Source organism: Rhinoraja longicauda, chromosome 26 (genome assembly GCF_053455715.1).
Source record: "Rhinoraja longicauda isolate Sanriku21f chromosome 26, sRhiLon1.1, whole genome shotgun sequence".
Lineage (NCBI taxonomy): Eukaryota > Metazoa > Chordata > Chondrichthyes > Rajiformes > Arhynchobatidae > Rhinoraja > Rhinoraja longicauda.
In genome coordinates this window covers 29,731,463-29,754,361 of record NC_135978.1, presented here as the reverse complement: position 1 = coordinate 29,754,361, position 22,899 = coordinate 29,731,463, and the positions used below count along the sequence as shown (strand labels likewise).

Here is a 22,899-nt window from a genome sequence, read left to right as displayed (position 1 = left end):
ACCGTGAAAAGCTCTTGTTGTGTGCTATCCAGTCAGCAGAAAGACAACGCACGATTACAATCAAGCCATTTTACTGTGTGTAGATACATTAGACAATAGACAATAGGTGCAGGAGGAGGCCATTCGGCCCTTCAAGCCAGCACCGCTATTCAATGTGATCATGGCTGATCATTCTCAATCAGTACCCCGTTCCTGCCTTCTCCCCATACCCCCTGACTCCGCTATCCTTAAAAGCTCTATCCAGCTCTCTCTTGAATGCATTCAGAGAATTGGCCTCCACTGCCTTCTGAGGCAGAGAATTCCACAGATGATACATGATATGGGATCAATGTTTCGTGCAAGGTAAAGCCAGTAAAGTCCGGTCAAGGATAGTCTGAATGTCACTAATGAGGTAGACAGTGGTTCAGCACTGCTCTCTGGTTGTGGTAGGATGGTTCAGTTGCCTGGGTTGTTTACAGATTGATAACAAGGAACTGCAGATGTTGTTTCAGTGTGAAGAAGGGTCCCTACCCAAAACGTCACCTGTCCACGTTCTCTGGAGAATGGTGCAGTGGGATAGAGTTTTAAACTCACGAAGTACAGTGCTATTGCAGTATGTTTTTTGGGTGCCTTTTCTTTCTTGCCTGTGGTACAACACTGATTTGTTTGCTTTCAACAGGTCTACAGCCTACAGCTTCAACCCCAAGCCAGCAAGCCCCAGCTTTCTCAGCCATTCCCTGGTGGAACTGTTGAGTCAGATCAGCCCTACTTTCAAAAAGAACTTTGCTGCCTTGCAAAAGAAGAGGTGAGAGGCTTGCACTTGTAACGTTTTCATTTTGGCGTGACTGTTGTGCGTTGAAAGTGAATATCTACCATTTCCATATGCAGCATATCTGTAGTATAAGAAGATAACTGCAGATGCTGGTACAAATCGAAGGTTTTTATTCACAAAATGCTGGAGTAACTCAGCAGGTCAGGCAGCATCTCGGGAGAGAAGGAATGGGTGACGTTTCGGGTCGAGACCCTTCTTCAGACTGATGTCAGGGGGGCGGGACCTTTGTCCCGAAACGTCACCCATTCCTTCTCTCCCGAGATGCTGCCTGACCTGCTGAGTTACTCCAGCATTTTGCAGCATATCTGTGTTTTAGTTCAAGGATACAGCGCGGAAACAGGCCCTTCGGCCCACCGAGTCCACGCCGACCTGCGATCCCTGCACCTGAGCACTATCCCACACACACGAGGGAACAATTTACAATGAAACCAAGCCAATTATCCCACAAAACCTGAACATCTTTGGAGTGTGGGAGGGATTCCGAAGAAAACCCACGCAGGTCACGGGAGGAACGTACAGACTCCGTACGGACAAACACCCAGAGTCAGAATCGAACCCGGGTTTTTTGGCGCTGGGAGGCAGCAACTCTACCACTGCACCACCGTGCCTCTGATCGTCTACTCTCATGTGCAATGCCAATTATATTGGTCAAAACCTTTGTACGTCACGACATTAAATGACTGTCAGAGGGACATTTCCTTTCATTTCTGCGTGAACTTTGGTCCCCATATCTGAGGGGGGATGTGCTGGTGTTGGAGGATTTCAAGAATGATCCCGGCAATGATTGGGTTAATGCATGATGAGCGTTTGTCGACACTGGGCCTGTACTCGCTGGAGTTTAGAAGGATGAGGGGGGACCTCATTGAAACTTACCGAATAGTGAAAGGCCTGGATAGAGTGGGTGTGGAGAGGATGTTTCCACTAGTGGGAGAGCCTAGGACTAGAGGTCACAGCCTCAGAATTAAAGGACGTACTTTTAGGAAGGAGATGAGGAGGAATTTCTTTAGTCAGAGGGTGGTGCATCAGTGGAATTCACAGCCACAGACGGCTGTGGAGGCCAAGTCAGTGGATATTTTTAAGGTGGAGATTGACAGATGCTTGAATAGTCAGGATGTCAAGGGATTATGGGCAGGAGAATGGGGTTGAGAGGGAAAGATCGATTAGCCATGATTGAATGGTGGAGTGGACTTGATGGGCCGAATGGCCTACATCTGGTCCTATTACTTGTAAACTGCACAATATTAATGCTGCACTGTGGTGAAAACGGGAACTGTGAAAATCAGGGAGATTCTTCCAATTTCAAATTATGGGTTCTTGCTTTGCATAAGTTACAACAGAGTTGGTGTTAATGTGTTTTGAGATATGAAAGGCATAAAGGAACAGATTGAAGGGGGCATAAACTGCTGGTGATAGAGGTCATAGTCGGATTGATGCATTTTCAAATCCTCACCTCCTCACAGAGACGGCAGTGTGGAAACCGGCCCAAACAGACCCAACTTGTCCACACCGGCCAACATGTCCCAGCTACACTAGTCCCACCTGCCTGCGCTTGGTCCATATCCCTCCAAACCTGTCCAATCCATGTACCTGGCTTGACTGTTTCAGAAATGTTGCGATAGTCCCTGCCTCAACTACCTCCTCTGGCAGCTTATTCCATACACCCACCACCCTTTGTGTGAAAAAAGTTACCCCTCAGATTCCTATTAAATCTTTTCCCCCCTTCACCTTAAACCTATGTCCTCTGGTCCTCGATTCACCTACTCTGGGCAAGAGACTCTGTGCATCTACCCGACCTATTCCTCTCGTGATTTTGTACACCTCTATAAGATCACTTCCTCATCTTCCTGCGCTCCAAGGAATAGAGACCCAGCCTACTCAACCTACAAGAAGTGTGCGCTGAACTCCGCAAGCACAATGATGGTGAAGTGATTCCAATTCTCCGTCAGGTGCCACGTTCGCTGCTCCATTCCCTACGCGAACCCAGCCTTGGCAATAATTACAGGGTGAGATTGAGCCTTGCTGCCTTGGAGACAGCAGCCGACTAAAGCTCATTATAAAAAATGTCGACGTCTCGAGGAAAGAAAAGGGATTCTCAACTTTGTTTCCGGCAGCATTGAAAACAGAATGAAAGAAGTGGTAAAAGACCTGTGTTGAATGTTGTGCAGGAAGGAACTGCAGATGCTGGTTTAAATGGAAGATAGGCACAAAGTGCTGGAGTAAGTCGGTGGGGCAGTCAGCATCCCTGGAGGTCTCTGGCCCATCCTTTTTCTCCGGAGATTCTGCCTGACCCGCTGAGTTACTCCAGCACTTTGTGTCTCCCATTCAGTTTGTAGTCACCTATCAGCGGCAGGGTGGCGCAGCGGTAGAGCTGCTGCCTTACGGCGAATGCAGCGCCTGAGACTCGGGTTCGATCCTGACTACGGGCGCTGTCTGTACGGAGTTTGTACGTTCCCCCCGTGACCTGCGTGGGTTTTCTCCGAGATCTTCGGTTTCCTCCCACACTCCAAAGACGTACAGGTATGTAGGTTAATTGATTGGGTAAAATGTAAAACTTGTCCGTAGTGTGTGTAGGATAGTGTTAATGTGCGGGGATCGCTGGGCGGCGCGAACTCGGTGGGCCGAAGGGCCTGTTTCCGCGCTGTATCTCTAAAATCTAAAAAAAAATATTTAAATCTAAGAACGAGAAATGCATAAACCTATTGATTGATTGATTGATTGATTGAAAGATACAGTGTGGACACAGACCCTTCGGCCTGCCGAGTCCAGGCTGACCATCGATCACCTCGTTCACATTAGCTCCGGGTTATCCCACTTTCGCATCCATGCCCGGCACACGAGAGGCAATTTACAGAGGGCCATTTAACCCACAGGCCCGCACGTCTTTGGGATGGGGGAGGAAACCGGAGCACCCGGAGGAAACCCACACGGTCATTCATCAGTTCTGCCTGTCTGTGCGATGTCTGTGCATCGTGAATTAGCCGCATTACTGCAGTGCAATGCATGCCACGGCCCATTGCATTGAAATTAACCCACATGCTACTTGGTGTGGTGGGGTCTGTATGTTGGCAATGTGGTGGGTGGGTGGTGGGGGCGGTGGGAGTGAGAAAAACAGTATAATTTCTGGGATAGACACAAAATGCTGGAGTGACTCAGACTCTGAAGAAGGATCTCGACCTGAAACGTCACCCATTCCTTCTCTTTAGAGATGCCACCTGTCCTGCTGAGCCACTCCAGCATTTAGTGTCTACCTTCGGTTTAAAAACCTGCAGTTCTTTCCTACACAGTATAATTTCTGGGTACTGACCTGTGCCCCAATTGATTTCTAGGGTTCAGAGGCACCCCTTTGAGAGGATAGCAACTCCGTTCCAGGTGTACAGTTGGACAGCACCAGCAGTGGAGCATGCCATGGACTGCGTCCGTGCCGAAGATGCATACACCTCCCGCTTGGGGTACGAGGAGCACATACCAGGCCAGGTACTGTTGAGCAGTGTTCCCGTGCACGGGACTACACAGAGCATGTGGCAACTTCACAATGCTCCCATCACCACATACACAAGGTGCCGGAGTAACTCGGCAGGTCAGGCAGCATCTCTGGAGAACCTGGAGAGGTGACATTTCGGGGTCGGGACCCTTCCTCAGACTGATTGCAGCAGAGGGCAGGAAGCTGGATGAGAGGTGGGGGCGGGGCAAAGCCTGGCAGGCGATGGGTGGACACAGGCGAGGGGAGGGAGGGTTGATGGGAAGATGTTTGGAACAAAGGCCAGACGGCACGGTGGCGCAGCGGTAGAGTTGCTGCCTTACAGACCTGGCTTCGATCCCGACTACGAATGCTGCCTGCAAGTTCCCCGTGACCTGCGTGGGTATTCTCCAGGTGCTCTGGTTTCCTCCCACACTCCAAAGACGTACAAGTTTGTTGGTTAATTGGCTTAATAAAATTGTAAATTGTTCCTAATGTGTGGACAGGGTTACGGGGGAGTGTCGGGGGAACGGAGGGGTGGGTTATGGAGTCATCGATATAGTCATTCAGTGTGGAAACATGCCCTTTGGCCCAACTTGCCTACACCAACCAACATGTCCCATCTACACGATTCCCACCTGCCTGCATTTGGCTCTTCTTCCTCTAAACTTGTCCTATCCATGTACCTGTCCAATTGCGATAGTCCCTGCCCCAGCTCCCTCTTCCAGCAGCTTGTTCCATACCCCCACCACCCTTAATCTATTTTAAATATTATAAAATATTAATAATATTTTAGGTTATTAGGGGTGACCCAAAATTGGAGAATGAAAACTGTGTTCTCCAGAGACACTGTCGAGCCTGCTGAGTTACTCCAGCATTTTTTAAATAAACCAGCATCTGCAGTTCCTTGTGACTCCCATTACTAACTTCCACTCTCAGTGGTCCAATCCCAACTTACTTTGTTGCCGCTTTAGTTTAGTTTAGTTTAGTTTAGAGATACAGCGCGGAAACACCGAGTCCACACCGACCAGTGATTCCCACACATTAATGCCACCCTCTACACACACTAGGGACAAATTTACATTTACACATTTACACCAAGCTAATTAACCTACACGTCTTGGGAGTATGGGAGGAAACCGAAGATCTCGGAGAAAACCCACGCTGGTTAGGGATAAGGGAAACGAAAGATATAGACGGTGATGTGGAGAGATAAAGAACAGTGAATGAAAGGTATGCAAAAACGTTACGATGATAAAGGAAGCAGGCCGTCGTTAGCTGTTTGTTGGGTGAGAACGAGACGCTGGTGCGACTTGGGTGGGGGAGGGTTAGAGAGAGAGGGAATGCCGGGGCTACCTGAAGTGAGAGAAATCAATCTTCCTCCCACTGGGCTGTAAGCTGCCCAAGCGAAATATGAGATGCTGTTCCTCCAATTTGCGTTTAGCCTCACTCTGACAATGGAGGAGACCGAGGACAGAATGGTCAGTGTGGGAATGGGAAGGGGAAAAGTGTTTAGCAACCGGGAGATTAGTAGGTTCAGCAGCCTTTATCTGGCTTGTTGGCGTCATGTTCAGCACAGAACAGAGCCTGTTCCTGTGCTGTACTATACAGATTCCACGATTGGATAACTAACCTTGCCCAACATTGTTGAGTCAAATAATTGAACTTAACAGTGGGATAGCAGCAGAGAAAAAGCACAACCAGATACTGTACTTGCCATAAATGTCTCTTTACAAATCGTTGCCTGTGTTTGCAGACCAGGGATTGGAATGAAGAACTACAAACTACCCGAGAGCTTCCCCGCAAGAACCTTCCGGATAGACTTCTCCGTGAGCGTGCCATCTTCAAGGTAACATAGCGACAAGTGTTGTTATTGTCATGTGTCCCAAAAACGGAACAATGAAATCCTTACTTGCAGCAGCACAACAGAGATGTAAACATAGTACATCGTAAACACCATAATAAACTACAAAAGGGTTGTGTGTATGTGTGATTGTGAGTGTGTATATATACACACACAAACACACACAACATTTGTATGTATATGTGTGTGTGTATATGTTTTTATGTACAGGAAAGAACTGCAGATACTGGTTTAAATCAAAGGTAGACACAAAACGTTGGAGTAACTCAGCATCTCTGCAGAGAAGGAATTAGTGACTTTTCGGGTCGAGACCCTTCATATTTTTATGTATATGTGTGTGTATATATATATATATATATGTGTATATATGTATGTGTGTGTGAGCGCGTGTGTGTATACACACACATATATATACACACACATATATCTATATATACTGAACCCTTGTTTATTATGAAAAAGAGTACTATGTTTACATCTCTGTTGTGCTGCTGCATGTGTGTGTGTGTGTGTATATATATATATATAATGCAAGACAAAAATAATGCCTATCAAGTCTATATAGTTCGGAGCCTATTTGGAGGTTGTAGTGTTTACTAACTTGACGATTGTAGTGAAGAAGTTTAAGATGCTGGTACAAATCGAAGGTATTTATTCACAAAATGCTGGAGTAACACAGCCGGTCAGGCAGCATCTCAGGAGAGAAGGAATGGGCGACGTTTCGGGTCGAGACCCTTCCTCAGACTGATGGGAGTCTGAGGAAGGGTCTCGACCCGAAACGTCACCCATTCCTTGTCTCCAGAGATGCTGCCTGACCCGTAGTGAAGAAGCTGTTCCTGAACCTGGACGTTACAGTCTTCAGGCTCCTGTACCTTCTTCCCGATGGCGGGAGTGAAATGAGAGCGTGGCCAGGGTGGCGTGGGTCTCTGGTGATGCCGGCTGCCTTTTTGAGGCAGCGCCTCCTGTAGATCCCTTCAACAGTGGGGGGGGTCAGTACCCGTGACGGACTGGGCAGTGTCCACCACTCTCTGTAATCTCCTTCCTTCCCGGTCGTTTGAGTTGCTGAACCGGGCCGTGGTACAACCGGTCAATACGCTGCCTACCGTACGTACACCTGAGGAAGTTCAAGAGCGTACTTGTTGACTTACCGAATCTCCTCAACCTTCCACGTAGAGACATTGATGGGCTTTCTGTATTAGACAATAGACAATAGACAATAGGTGCAGGAGGAGGACATTCGGCCCTTCGAGCCAGCTGATCATTCTCAATCAGTAATTATTGCAGCAATGTGCTTGTGCTCTGATCTCTGTGCCCAATTACCACCTAATCATAGTTTGCACTTTTGTGCATTTCCTTTTAGCCTTCTGCTCGATATCAAATTATTTTGATAATTTACGTTATTTGAGTAGTTTATTTTCCTCTCTGCATGTTGTTCAGGGTGATGGGGGAAAAAAGCAATTTGTGTGTAAAGGAAATAGCCTGGGGATGTTATCTGTAGTACTTGACATCCATCACTGTGGAGCTTGGTGATGGTCTGGGCCTGAATATTAATTTGCCACAGGGAGCAATCGTAAAAGGTCGGATTCAAAAGTCAAAGGGACTTTTATTGCAATGCTTTTTACTGAGATTGTGTCCAGGTCTTGTGGTCTGAACTACAGGGAGGCTAGGACTCTGTGTGGGAAACAAACTGCAGATGCTGGTTAAAATCGAAGGTAGACACAAAATGCTGGAGTAACTCAGCGGGACAGGCAGCATCTCAGGAGAGAAGGAATGGGTGACGTTTCGGGTCGAGACCCTTCTTCAGAGTGATGTCAGCGGAGGGGCGGGACAAAGAAAGGATGTATTCTATCTTTGTCCCGCCCCCTCCCCAAACATCAGTCTGAAGAAGGGTCTCAACCCGAAACGTCACCCATTCCTTCTCTCCAGAGATGCTGCCTGACCCGCTGAATTACTCCAGCATTTAGTGTCTATCCTCGAGGCTAGGACTCTATTCCTTGGAGCACAGGAGGATGAGAGGTGAATTTATAGCGGTATATAACGTCATGAGCATTCTCATTTAGAGAAAGGAGGTGAGGAGGAACTTCTTTACCCAGAGGTAGTTAATCTGTGGAACGCATTGCCACAGAGGGCTGTGGAGGCCAAGTCAGTGGATATTTTTTAAGGCAGAGATAGACAAATTCCTGATTAGAACGGGTGTCAAGGGTTATGGGGAGAAGGCAGGAAAATGGGATTAAAAGAGTTCAAAGGTTCAAAGGTCAGTTTATTGTCACATGTACCAAGTAGGAGGCAGAGATCGGCCATGAATGAATGGCAGAGTAGAGTCGATGGGCCGAAAGGCCTAATTCTACTCCTATAACTTGTGAACTTATGAGGGGAATAGGCAGGGTGAATGTACAGAGTCTTTTACCCACGACGGGAGAATCAAGAACCAAAAGACATACTTTAAGGCGAGAGGGGAATGTTTTAATAAGAACTTTCTCACACAGAGTGGGAGGGTGTATGGAACGAGCTGCCGGAAGAGGTAGTTAGGTAGTTGAAGCAAGTACTATAACAACATTTAAGAGACATTCAGACAGGTGCATGGATAAGAAAGATTTAGAGGGGTATATGGCAGATGCAGGCAGGTGGGACTAGTGTGGATGGGACATGTTGGCCAGCATGGGCAAGTTGGGCCGAAGGGCCTGTTTCTATGCTGTATGGCTCTCTGTCTGGGTAATCCTACTGCCTCTAATAAAGCAACAGAGGTTTGAGAGCTGGAAGAACATATATTATGCCAGTGTGCCATTTTGGTTAGTAGGCACAACGAAGGTATGGACAGGCACATGGATATGCAGGGAATGGAGGGATATGGATTATGTGCAGGCAGATGAAGGTTGGTTTTGGTATCATGTTCGGCACGGACATTATGGGCCGAAGGGCCTGTTCCTGTGCTGTACTGTTCTATGTGCAAAACTGAGCGCGAGGAGATTTCCCATTTTCATCGAATCACTCGTATTCCCTGCAGTTTTGTGTTTTGACTTTTGAAGTGTCCAAAAGACCCTGCCGTCATGTGCTGTCTGTACGGAGTTTGCTCGTTCTCCCCATGACCGCGTGGGTTTTCTATGGGTGCTCCGGTTTCCTCCCACACTCCAGGGAGTAGGTCAATTGGCTTCAGTAGAATTGTAAATTGTCCCTAGTGCATAGGATAGTGTTGGTGTACTGGGTCGCAGGTCAGCGCAGAGTCCGTCTGCAGAAGGGCCTGTTTCTGCGCTGTCTATTTAAAGTCTACAGTAAATTGTGGGGAGTGGATGCGAAAGTGGGATGACATAGAACTAGTGAGAACGGGTGGTCGATGGTCGGTGTGGACTGGATGGTTTCCATGCTGCATCTCTAAACTAAATGACCAATTTACATTGTAACCTTGTGTTGACCTACCTCATTGTGATTAGTGTTAGTTTACTGTAGAGAAACGGCGCGGAAACAGGCCCTATGGCCCACCGGAAACAGGCCCTATACACCAGCACCATCGTACACACACAAGGCTTCAATTTACAGTTTTACCAAAGCCAAGTAACCTACAGACCTGCACGTCTTTAGAGTGTGGGAGGAAACCAGAGCACCCGGAGAAAACCCACGCAGATCACGGGGAGAACGTACGAACTCCGCACAGACAGCACCTGTGGTCAGGATCGAACCTGGGTCTCTGGCCTGTAAGGCAGCAACTCTACCGCTGCGCCACCCTCAAGATGTTCTCGAAGTTGTATTTGTTTATTCCCTACTTTGTGCGTCGAGGCCTTAGATGAAGGGATTAAAAGTACCATTAGCAAATTTGCAGATGATACTAAGCTGGGGGGTAGTGTGAATTGTGAGGAAGATGCAATAAGGCTGCAGGGTGACTTGGACAGGTTGTGTGAGTGGGCGGATACATGGCAGATGCAGTTTAATGTAGATAAGTGTGAGGTTATTCACTTTGGAAGTAAGAATAGAAAGGCAGATTATTATCTGAATGGTGTCAAGTTGGGAGGAGGGGGAGTTCAACGAGATCTGGGTGTCCTAGTGCATCAGTCAATGAAAGGAAGCATGCAGGTACAGCAGGCAGTGAAGAAAGCCAATGGAATGTTGGCCTTCATAACAAGAGGAGTTGAGTATAGGAGCAAAGAGGTCCTTCTACAGTTGTACCGGGCCCTGGTGAGACCGCACCTGGAGTACTGTGTGCAGTTTTGGTCTCCAAATTTGAGGCAGGATATTCTTGCTATGGAGGGCGTGCAGCTTAGGTTCACTAGGTTAATTCCTGGAATGGCGGGACTGTCGTATGTTGAAAGGCTGGAGCGATTCGGCTTGTATACACTGGAATTTAGAAGGATGAGGGGGGATCTTATTGAAACATATAGGATAATTAGGGGATTGGACACATTAGAGGCAGGAAACATGTTCCCAATGTTGGGGGAGTCCAGAACAAGGGGCCACAGTTTAAGAATAAGGGGTAGGCCATTTAGAACGGAGATGAGGAAGAACTTTTTCAGTCAGAGAGTGGTGAAGGTGTGGAATTCTCTGTCTCAGAAGGCAGTGGAGGCCAGTTCGTTGGATGCTTTCAAGAGAGAGCTGGATAGAGCTCTTAAGGATAGCGGAGTGAGGGGGTATGGGGAGAAGGCAGGAACGGGGTACTGATTGAGAGTGATCAGCCATGATCGCATTGAATGGCGGTGCTGGCTCGAAGGGCTGAATGGCCTACTCCTGCACCTATTGTCTATTGTCTATTGAGGCCGGTGTCTCACCATCTCCAGGGGTGTGGGCCTGCTGCAGGGCCTGGTCCCTGTCAATAAACAATAGACAATAGGTGTAGGAGGAGGCCATTCGGCCCTTCGAGCCAGCACCACCATTCAATGTGATCATGGCTGATCATTCTCAATCAGTACCCCATTCCTGCCTTCTCCCCATACCCTCTGACTCCGCTATCCTTAAGAGCTCTGTCTAGCTCTCTCTTGAATGCATTCAGAGAATTGGCCTCCACTGCCTTCTGAGACAGAGAATTCCACAGATTCAGAACTCTCTGACTGAAAAAGTTTTTCCTTATCTCAGTTCTAAATGGCCTACCCCTTATTCTTAAACTGTGGCCCCTTGTTCTGGACTCCCCCAACATTGGGAACATGTTTCCTGCCTCTAACGTGTCCAACCCCTTAATAATCTTATATGTTTCGATAAGATCTCCTCTCATCCTTCTAAATTCCAGTGTATACAAGCCTAGTTGCTCCAGTCTTTTAACATATGACAGTCCCGCCATTCCGGGAATTAACCTAGTAAACCTACGCTGCATGCCCTCAATAGCAAGAATATCCTTCCTCAAATTTGGAGACCAAAACTACACACAGTACTCCAGGTGCGGTCTCACTAGGGCCCTGTACAACTGCAGAAGGACCTCTTTGCTCCTATACTCAACTCCTCTTGTTATGAAGGCCAACATTCCATTGGCTTTCTTCACTGCCTGCTGTACCTGCATGCTTCAAGTGCAGGCCCGTTTCCGTGGCAACGGTGACATTTTACCCTCTTCCTTGCCTTTCCCAAGGTGCACAGCGACTTTGCAGCCGCCGCCACTCGCGGGGCGATGGCGGTGATCGACGGCAACGTCATGGCCATCAACCCGGGCGAGGAGACCAAGATGCAGATGTTCATCTGGAACAACATCTTCTTCAGCCTGGGCTTCGACGTCCGCGACCACTACAAGGACCTGGGTGGAGACAACGCGGCTTACGTGGCCCCCACCAACGACCTGAACGGCGTCCGAGCCTACAACGCGGTGGACGTGGAGGGACTTTACACGCTGGGGACGGTGGTCGTGGACTACCGAGGCTACCGCGTGACCGCTCAGTCTATCATCCCCGGAATTCTGGAGCGGGAGCAGGAGCAGAGTGTCATCTATGGGTCCATTGACTTCGGCAAGACGGTGGTGTCCCACCCCAAGTACATGGAGCTACTGGAGAAGACGGCGCGGCCCCTGAAGATCCAGAAGCACAAGGTGCTGAACGAGAATAGCGAGGAGGTGGAGCTGTGCTCCTCCGTCGAGTGCAAGGGCATCATCGGCAACGACAGCCGCCATTACATCCTGGACTTGCTGCGCACCTTCCCGCCCGACCTCAACTTCCTCCCGGTGGAGGGCGAGGAGCTTCCCGAGGAGTGCACGAACATGGGCTTCCCAAAGGAACACCGACACAGGCTGTCCTGCCTCAGACAGGAGCTCATCGAGGCCTTTGTTGAGCACAGGTAAAGCACTGGGTTAACATATGATGGCTCTCCCACTGGTGGAAACATCCTCTCCACATCCACTCTATCTACTGTACGCCCTCTGGTCCTAGACTCTCCCACTGGTGGAAACATCCTCTCCACATCCACTCTATCCAGGCCTTTCACTGTTCAGTAAATTTCAATGAGGTCTCCCCTCATCCTTCTAAACTCCAACGGGTAGAAGTCCAGTGCCGTCAAACGCTCATCGTACGCCAACCCAATCGCTCCTGGGATCATTCTCATAAACCTCCTCTGGACCCTCTCCAGAGCCAGCACGTCCTTCCCAGATACCTGGGGCCCAAAATTGTTCACAATACTCCAAACGCAGTCTCACCAGCGCCTTATAGAGCCTCGGCATTACATCCCTGTTTTTAATATTCCAGTCCTCTGTAAATAATTGCTAGCGTTGCATTTGTCTCCCTTGCGACCGCTCTGACTTGCAAATGAACCTTTTGGGAATCCTGCACCAGCGGAACGAATCTCTCTCGTTGTGTAGCGCGGCGGCGCAGCGGGTAGTGCTGCTGACTCACAGCACCAGAGACCCGTCCTGACAGGGTTCGATCCCGACCTCGGGTGCTGTGTGTGTGGAGTCTGCACGTTCTCCCTGCGACCGTGCTAGTTTCCTCCGGGTGCTCCGGTTTCCTCCCACATCCCACAGGCGTGTGGGTCTGTAGGTTAATTGGCTTTCTGCAAATTGACCCTGGTGCGTGCAGGGAGTGGATGAGAGAGTGGGACAACGTGGAACTAGTGTGAAGGGGTGATCGATGGTACACAGATTACAATAATCTAAACTAAACAGTCTCGTAACTTGTAATCATCAGGAAATTGTACATGGGGAGAAGGCAGGAACGGGGTACTGATTGATAGTGATCAGCCATGATCGCATTGAATGGCGGTGCTGGCTCGAAGGGCTGAATGGCCTACTCCTGCACCTATTGTCTATTGTCTATTGTCTATTGACTGCCTAAAGAGGGGTCACAACCCCAAAACGTCACCTATCCATGTTCTCCAGAGATGCTGCCCGGCCTGCTCAGTTAGTCCGGCACTTTGTGTCTTTTTTTTGTAAGCCAGCATCTGCAATTCCTTGTTCATAAGTTGTAGGAGCAGAATGAGGCCACTCGACGCATCAAGTCCACTCCACCATTCACTCATGACTGATCGATCTTTCCCTCTCAACCTCATTCTTCCTAAAGGAATGCCCTTTAACCATGAGGCTATGACCTCTGGTCCTAGAACCTATACTGAGTACCTTTTGACTATTCATCTGCCCGCGTTTTGCTAAACCTCAGCCAGAAATGTAATAATAATTCATGTTCATTAACCAAATACCCACCAACCTCTGAGTGAAAAAGCTGCCCTCAAGTTCCTATTAATTCTTTCACATTAAACTTATGTCCTCTGCTTCCTGATTCCCCTACTCTGGGCAAGAGACTCTGTGCATTTACCCAACCGATTCCCCTTGCAAGTTCGTCGGTGATAGGAGCAGAATTAGGCCATTCGGCCCATCAAGTCTACTCCGCCATTCAATCACGGCTGATCTATCTCTCCCGCTCAACCCCATTCTCCTGCCTCTCCCCGTAACCCCTGACACCTGTACTAATGAAAAACCCATCAATCTCTGCTTTAGAAATACCCACCGACTTGGCCTCCACTGCCGTCTGTGGCAATGGATTCCACAGACTCACCACCCTCTGACGAAAGAAATTTCCCCTCATCCCCTGCCTCAAGGAACTTTCTTTAATCATGAGGCTATGACCTCTGGTCCCTTGACCTATGCTTTTTTTAAATTAATCTGCCCACGGTTAATAAAGCCTAGCCAGAAATATAATAATAGTTCATGTTCATAAGTGATAGGAGCAGATTTAGGCCATTTGGCCCATCGCATCTACTCCGCCATTCAATCATGGCTGATCTATCGTTCCCTCTCAACCCCATTCCCCTGCCTTCGCCACGTAACCCCTGACGCGCTTGTGTCTCCATAATTGGTGTCCATTGCTTTCAACGATCAGTTTGCGCCTTTCCCCGCGGGCCTCTGGGGCTGACCTGCCCGCTGTGATCTCTCCAGGTATATCGTCTTCATGAAGCTCGCTGCCTTGCAGCTCATGCAGCAGAAGGCCAACAAGCAGGAGAAGGAGTGCCCGGCAGTGACAGAGAACGGCGGCTCCAGTCCAGCCGACGGCAACGCCACAGAAAGCAGCAAAGCCCTGTCTGAGGATGGTAAGGCTGAGGGGACCCTCTGTGGCTTAGATCAAGCTAGAAACCTTGCCAAGTCCATTGCGGCGGAGGACGAAACAGGTACTTGATTGGAAGCTGCCCTGCGGAGCGGCGGACATCGTAATGGGTGTGGTGGTGCTCTAACCCGGATCTCACTGAATGCTTTCAACACCAATCTTGCACTCAAAACCTGTAGCCTGGACTCCCCCTCCTCCTGTCTGTGATTCTGTCTGCATTCGCTCTAAAGACTAGCATCTCAGGCTTGTTGAAATTCATTCAAACGTAATCCACCAGTGAACCTCAATCTTAGTACAATTAACACCAACGTTTAATTTTTTTTTTCCTTTTGTCGCATCCTTTCCATTCATTTGTTGTTGTATCCATTCCACAATTTTGCATGCTCAGGTTTTTAAACGGTGTTTGGTTGATTCTGCGCCTTTCACCGACCGGGGGGGGGGCATTTGCTGCATTCCTTCTCGTGTTTGATCGGAAGGTCTGACATTTTGTGCTTGTCGTCCACAGTTGACCCCAAGAGCAAGGAGGTGATTCTGAACGCCTGCAAGGCTGTGGGTTCCATCAGCAGCACGTCCTTTGACATCCGCTTCAACCCGGACATATTTTCCCCAGGTTTGTACACGGCTAATCTTGCGGTGCCTTTCTGAGCTGTGTCAGTTTCGACAGCACATGATCTTACACCAGGAAGCGCCGTACCGACAGTTTTATCATCGTCCGCGCTTGTTAAGGGTTTCGAGGATGTCATTGTTTAGTTTAGTTTAGAGATACAACGAGGAAACAGTCTCTTCGGCCTACCGGGTCCGCGCCGACCAGCGATCCCCACGCATTAACACTACCCTACACACACTAAGGACAATTTCACATTCATACCAAGCCAATTCACCTTCAAACCTGTACGTCTTTGGAGTGTGGGAGGAAACCGATGATCTCGGAGAACACCCATGCAGTCACGGGGAGAACGTACAAACTCCGTACAGACAGCACCCGTAGTCAGGTTCGAACGTGGGTCTCTGGCGCTGTAAGGCAGCAACTCTACCACCGTGCCGCCTCCGTTAAGGGTATCGAGGATGTCATTGTCTCTTCCATCATTTGCAAGTCCTATAGTTCCTCGAACTAGGGCTTTTCACTCAAGTCGTCTGCTTGCCCATCAGGGTTGAGGAATCTATTAAAATGCCTCGATGTCTGCTTCAGCCACGTTAACAAAATGTGGTAGTCGAAGAAAATATGAAAAAAATAATAGGAAAACCAAACTCTTTGATACACTTTGGTGGCGCAGCGGTAGAGTTGCTGCCTCACAGCGCCAGAGACCCGGGTTTGATCCTGACTACGGGTGCTGTCTGTATGGAGTTTGTATGTTCTCCACCTTGACCTGCGTGGGGTTTTTTCCGGGATCTCTGGTTTCCTCACACACTCCACAGGTTTGTAGGTTAATTGGCTTGGCATAAATATAAATTGTCCCTAGTGTGTGCAAGATAGTGTTAGTGTGCGGGAATGGCTGGCCATCGGCGACTCTGGGCCGAAGGACCTGTTTCTGCGCTGTATCTCTAAACTAAACTAAACTAAACTAAAGCATCAGATGTCACGCTAATATGTCCATGGGGAGAAAGAGGTCTGCCTAATTAAGTTTAGTTAAATTGTTATATCGTGGTGGTATATGTCATTTTACCAATGTTACATACAGTACCAGTGTAGAGTGGTAGAGACTTTACTTTAGAGATACGGCACAGAAACAGGCCCTTTGGCCCACCGAGTCCACAGTGACCGATGATCACTAACAATGTCCTGCACACAAGGGATCAGTTACAATTTTACCAAAGCTAAATAGCCTGCAAACCTGCATGTCTTTGGAGTGTGGGAGGAAAACGGAGCACCCGGAAAAAACCCACTTGCTCACGGGGAGAACGTACAAACATACAAACAGCAACCGAAGTCAGGATCGAACCCGGGTCTCTGGTGCTGCGAGGGAGCAACGCTATTGCTCGCCACCGAACCGCTCTTCCCCGCCCCAGAGACCCGGGTTTGATCCTGACTGTGGGTGCTGTCTATGTGAAGCTCGTACGTTCTCCCCGTGACCAGGTGAGTTCTTTCCAGGTGTTCCAGTTTCCTCCCACATCCCAAAGACGTGCGGGTTTGTCGGTTAATTTACTTCTCTAAATTGCCTCTTGCGCGTAGGATGTGAAATTGGGATAACATAGAATGAGTGTGAATGGGTGATCGATGGGTGACGTGGACTCAGTGGGATGAAAGGCCTGTTTCGGCACTGTATCGCCAAGCAAAAGGAAAACAGTGCCACAAGGATTTAAACAGACACATTGGAATTAGGTTAGAAACAAAGAGCGGCACGATGGCGCAGCGGTAGAGTTGCTGCCTTACAGCGAATGCAGTGCCGGAGACCCGGGTTCCATCCCGACTACGGGTGCTGTCTGTACGGAGTTTGTACGTTCTCCCCGTGACCTGCGTGAGTTTTCTCCGAGATCTCCGGTTTCCTCCCACACTCCAAAGACGTGCAGGTTTGTAGGTTAATTGACTTGGTAAAATGTAAAAATTGTCCCTAGTGGGTATAGGATAGTGTTAATGTGCGGGGATCGCTGGTCGGCGCGGAACTAAACTAAAGAACTGCCGATACTGGTTTTGACCAAAGATAGATGCAATGTGCTTGAGTAACTCCAGCACTTTATGTCTATCTTTGGAATGGGTTTAGTTTAGAGATACAGCATGGAAATGTGTCATTCAGCCCACCGAGTCCACCCCGACCATCGATCGTCCGTTCACACTCGTTCTATGTTATTCCACATTCACATCCATCCCTACACACTAGGGGCGATTTACAGAAGCCAATTAACCTGCAAACTGGCACGCCTCTGGGATGTGGGTGGAAACCGGAGCACCTGGAGGAAGCCCACCCGGTCACGGGGAGAACGTACAAACACCGTACAGACAGCGCCCGAGGTCAGGATCGAACCGGGGTCTCTGGCGCTGTGAGGCAGCAGCTCTACCTGCTGTGCCGTCTTAAATTGGTTTAGTTGAGAACCTTGCATGCAGCTGAACAAAACCGTCTCCATTAATTTTAATGATCCAAAGAGTGAAGCCTACCTTTGTGAAGTGACCTGTAGGGGGGTGGGAAGGAGGTGATGTTCACAGCTAAGGATGCAGGTTAGTGATGTGTAGGTAGTGAGAGGTGTGGAAGTGTTGGGCCTATGCTCCAGGATTCCTCACTCTGTGTGTGCTGTAGGCACATTTCCTTTCATCTTGATGACTTTCCTTCATCCTAGGTGTTCGTTTCCATGACACCAGCTGTGACGAACTCGAGAAGCAGAAGCAATTGTTGAAAGACGCCGCGGCCTTCTTGCTTTCCTGCCAGATTCCATCGCTGGTAAGAACCGAACGTGGTGAATTAGTTCAGTTCAGAGATACAGCGCGGAAGCAGGCCCTTCGGCCCACCAAGCCCGCACCGACCTGCGATCACCCCACACTCGAGCACTATCCTACACGCACTAGGGACTATTTACAATTATACCAAGCCAATTAACCTACAAACCTGCACGTCTTTGGAGTGTGGGAGGAAACCGAAGATCTCGGAGAAAACCCACGCAGGTCACGGGGAGAACGTACAAACTCCGTACAGACGGCGCCCGTAGTCGGGATCGAACCCACATCGCTGTAAGGCAGAAACTCTACCGCTGTGCCACAGTGCCGCCCCGCTGTTCCTGGAGTCTACATTCTATGTCACCTGGTTCTTGCCCACCCCAACACTGGGGTCAGTTCCCCTCGATCCACTGTGCTACGCCCTTCATGTGTTGGTAGACTTGTACATCTGATCTCCCAGCAACCCATTAATCCCAAGAAAAATAACCACACTTTCTCTGGTCTAGACACATAACACCTCCTCATCTGTGAAATCGTCTTCTGTACCGACAGAATGTGCAGGAAGGAACTGCAGATGCAGATTGTAATCGTGTACAGTCTTTCCGCGGACTGGTTAGCACGCAACAAAAGCTTTTCACTGTATGTGACAATAAACTAAACTAAACTAAACATGTATCTGTAATTTTGATTCCTTGTGTAATCACAAGGGCAGCACGGTTGCGTAGTGGCAGAGCTACTGCCTTACAGCGCCAGAGCCCCGGGTACAATCCTGACTATGGGCGCTGTCTGTACGGAGTTTGTACGTTCTCCCCATGACCTGCGTGGGTTTTCTCCGAGATCTTCGGTTTCCTCCCACACTCCAAAGACGTACAGATTTGTAGGTTAATTGGCCTGGTGTAAATGTAAAATTGTTTCTAGTGAGTAGTAGGGTAGTGTTTATGTGCGGGGATCGCTGGTCGGCACGGACTCGGTGGGCTGAAGGGCCTGTTACCACGCTGTATCTCTAAAAACAATGTATTGAGCAATGTATTGATGTTTTGGATTGTTGGGCCTTGCATTGTATCAAGGGGAGAAACGTGTGTCTTCTTTCATTGTAGATTAAAGACTGTGTCGATCACACTGTGCCTCCAATGGATGGAGCCACGTTGGCAGAAGCCGTACATCAGAGAGGCATCAACATCCGTTACATGGCCAAGATAGTGGAGTATGTGTCAAAGAGCCAAGCAAGGCAGCAGCTGGATCATATCCACGTACGTACCGTTTATGTACAGTGACTATTTAGTTCAACAAACGTTCATATTACAAACATAGAAAATAGGTGCAGGAGTTGTCGTTGATTCATTAGTCCCTGAAGGAAGGAGGTTTGCTGTATTTATAGTCTTGGTATGTTTGTAACTATAACTTCTCAACAATGAAGTTGCCTCAGAACAGGTCCAGCAAGTTGTGCAGAAGGTATTCAGAACGCTCAATAACTAATGGCCCATTTTTGCCCACGTGCTGGAAACGAACAGCGAAAACATTAGTAGAAATAAAGAACTGCAGGTGCTGCTTTATACCAAAGATAGACACAGAGTGCTGGAGTAACTCAGCGGGTCAGGCAGCGTGCTGAGATCAATCCGCACGTCAATGTGCGATAGTGATTGGGGCGGCATGGTGGCACAGCTGGTCGAGCCACTGCCTCTCAGCGCCAGAGACCCGGGTTCGATCCTGACCTTGGGTGCTGTCTGTGTGGAGTCTGCACGTTCTCCCTGTGACAGCGTGGGTTTCCTCCGGTTTTCTCCCACATCCCAAAGGCGTGCTGGTTTAATGGGCCCCTGTAAATTGCCCCCGTCGTGTAGAGAGTGGATGAGAGAGTGGGATAACATGGAGCTAGTGTGAACGGGTGATCGCTGGTCAACCTAGACACAGTGGACTGAAGGACCCGTTTCCATGCTGAGCCTCGAAATGAAACTAAGTTGATTTTTTTGCGATAAACTAGTCATCCCATGGTGACTGTTGCCAAGATATTTTTTAATTCCAATTTATTTAATCACTGCGATTTAAATCCACCAGACTCCACGGCAGGGCTTATAATTGCCTCACGATTAATAATCCAGGCTTCTGGATACTGGCTCAGTATTTAAACACAATGTAGTGTCCCTTCCACACCAAACAATGAGGAATACTGCAGGTTTGTAGGTTAATTGACCTCCGTAAATTGCCCCTAGTGTGTAGGGAGTGGATGAGAAAGTGGGATAACGTAGAACAAACAAAAGGCTGGAGCCTCCTTTTGCTTTGGTATTTTATTTCTTTAATGTTTATTCTTAATGTTTCAATGTTTTATGTTTTATTCTTGATTGTTTACTGTATGTCGTGTTGTTATTTGTAAGCAAAGCACCAAGGGAAATTCCTTGTATGTGTACATACTTGGCTGATAAAATTTATTCATTGCAATTCAATTCAACTGGTGTGAACGGGATGATCGATGGTCGGCGTGGACTCGGTGGGCCGAAGGGCCTGTTTCCGTGCTGTATCTCTAAACTAAACGAAACATGACTACTTGTGTTGACGTTCAAAGAAGTATTTTTATTGACATGCTTTCAATTTATTTTTTAAACCCACTAGAAACTTGGAATAATGGAACTAATCACCCGGTCTGCTAAACATATCTTCAAAACATATCTTCAGGTGAGTGGAAAAGGTGCGCGTATAAATTTGAACTTTCAGCCAGGCGGTCGGATGAATGGAGCAGAGGTGAAGCCACCCAGGTAAGTATGTTGCCCGAAAATGAAGCTGGAGGCTGGAGAAAGGGTCTATATTGTGAGGGTTTTAGGGATAGTGGGCGGAAAAGCCATGTTCTGTCCATTTATTTTCTGATCATAATCATAATAGTTCTTTATTAGCCGAGTATGTTTTGCAACATACGAGGAATTTGATTTGCCATACAGTCATACCGATAAAGAGCAACAAGACACCCAGATAAATGTTCAACATGAACATCCACCACAGCGACTCCATCCACATTCCTCACTGTGATGGAAGGCAAACAAAAAGTCCAACCTTCTTCCCTTCTTTGTTCTCCCGCGGTCGGGGCACTAGAACCTTCTGCCGTCGGGGCGATCTTGGCTCCCGCAACCGGCGGTCGAGCGCTCCGTGTCGGGGCGATCAAGCTCCCGCATCGGGGGTATCTCAGCTCCCCCGCGCCAGGCAATCGGCCGGGGCTGGTCGAACCTCCTGGAGCTTCCCGACATCATTTATAGTCCTACAGGATGGACACAGGCTCTTTGGCCCAACTTGCCCACACCGACCAACATGACCCATCTACACTCGTCCCACCTGCCTGCATTTGGCCCATATCCCTCTAGACCCCACGGTGGCGCAGCGGTAGAGTTGCTGCCTTACAGCGAATGCAGCGCCGGAGACTCAGGTTCCATCCTGACTACGGGCGCCGACTGTACGGAGTTTGTACGTTCTCCCCGTGACCTGCGTGGGTTTTCTCCGAGATCTTCGGTTTCCTCCCACACTCCAAAGACGTACAGGTATGTAGGTTAATTGGCTGGGCAAATGTAAAAAAAATTGTCCCTAGTGTGCATAGGATAGTGTTAATGTCCGGGGATCGCTGGGCGGCGCGGACCCGGTGGGCCGAAGGGCCTGTTTCCGCGCTGTATCTCTAAATCTAAAAACCTGCCCTTTCCATGTACCTGTCGAAATGTTTCGTAAGCATTGTGATAGTACCTGCCTCAACTAGCTCCTCCGGCAGCTCGTTCCACACACCCACCACCCTTTGTGTAAAAAAAGTTACCCCTCAGGTTTCTATTAAATATTTCCTCCCACACCTTAAACCTATGCACTCTGGTTCTCGATTCCCCCTCTCTGGGCAAGAGACTCTGGGCAATTGTCTACCCGATCTTCACCTCGAAAGATCCCCCCCTCATCCCCCATAATTTATTAGCAAAAAACGACAAAGTGCTGGAGTAACTCAGTCCTAGCACAAGCAGCTAAAACAATTAGACGTGTTAGTCTTTAGTGTTTGGAAGAACAAGTGGTGATCTTGTTCAAATGAAATAGTAAATAAAATCGTAAGGGGACGTGGCGGGATATTTGTTAAAATGTTTCCACTGCAGGATAGTCTCAAACAAGAGGACACAGGTAGAAGGTGAGAGGGCAGTAGTTGCCAACTGAGGTGCATAGGAATAGGTTTTAGAAAAGGTTGGCAAATCATCTGCCCGTCAAGTCTACTCCACCATCCAATCACAGCTGGTCTATCTTTCCCTCTCAACTCCATTCTCCTGCCTTCTCCCTGTGACCCCTGACGCCTGTACTAATCAAAACATTGTTTATCTCCGCCTTAAAAATATCCATTGACTTGGCCTCCACAGCTTTCAGGGGCAATGAATTCCACTGATTCACTACCCTCTGACTGAAGAAATTCTTCCTCACCTCCCTTCTAAAGATACATCCTTTTATTCTGAGGCAGTGCCCTCTGGTTCTCCCTCTAGTGGAAACATCCTCTCCACATCCACTCTATCCAGGACTTTCACGACTTGGTAAGTTTCAATGAGGATCCCCCTTATAATTAAACTCCAGCGAGTACAGGCCCAGTGCCAACAAACGCTCATCACATGTTCACCCAATGATTCATGGGATCATTCTCGTAAACCTCCTCTGGACCCTCTCCAACGCCAGCACATCCTTCCTCCGATATGGGGCCTAAAACCACTCACAATACTCCAAATAAACCTCAATGTTGTTCCTTTGTTTTTGTTTCATTTTCACAGGTATGTGAATTTTCCTCGTTTCCGCGGATTTCCGCGTTTTTAAAATCCATTTCCCCGCGCCTTTTGCATGGTTTCCCCGTTTTTCACTTTGCCAAATAAACGGAGAAATCGGATCGAGAAAAAGAAAGAGAAAAAATAAACGATGTGTAATGAACAC

General features: G+C 48.4%; 1 protein-coding gene across 6 annotated transcripts in view; it reads left to right on the top strand.

Annotated features, from left to right (window-relative positions):
• cluha (CLUH binding protein of NUMT mRNA a) overlaps nt 1-22,899 on the top strand; it is a 118,938-nt gene that overhangs the window by 56,479 nt on the left and 39,560 nt on the right. For all 6 annotated transcript variants that reach the window (XM_078422781.1, XM_078422779.1, XM_078422782.1 and 3 more), the window contains 9 exons: nt 659-784; nt 4,138-4,285; nt 6,025-6,117; nt 11,675-12,369; nt 14,456-14,607; nt 15,127-15,231; nt 17,892-17,992; nt 19,083-19,235; nt 20,590-20,652. In XM_078422781.1, the coding sequence (XP_078278907.1) occupies nt 659-784; nt 4,138-4,285; nt 6,025-6,117; nt 11,675-12,369; nt 14,456-14,607; nt 15,127-15,231; nt 17,892-17,992; nt 19,083-19,235; nt 20,590-20,652 (1,636 nt within the window). The remainder of the gene's footprint in view (nt 1-658; nt 785-4,137; nt 4,286-6,024; nt 6,118-11,674; nt 12,370-14,455; nt 14,608-15,126; nt 15,232-17,891; nt 17,993-19,082; nt 19,236-20,589; nt 20,653-22,899) is intronic.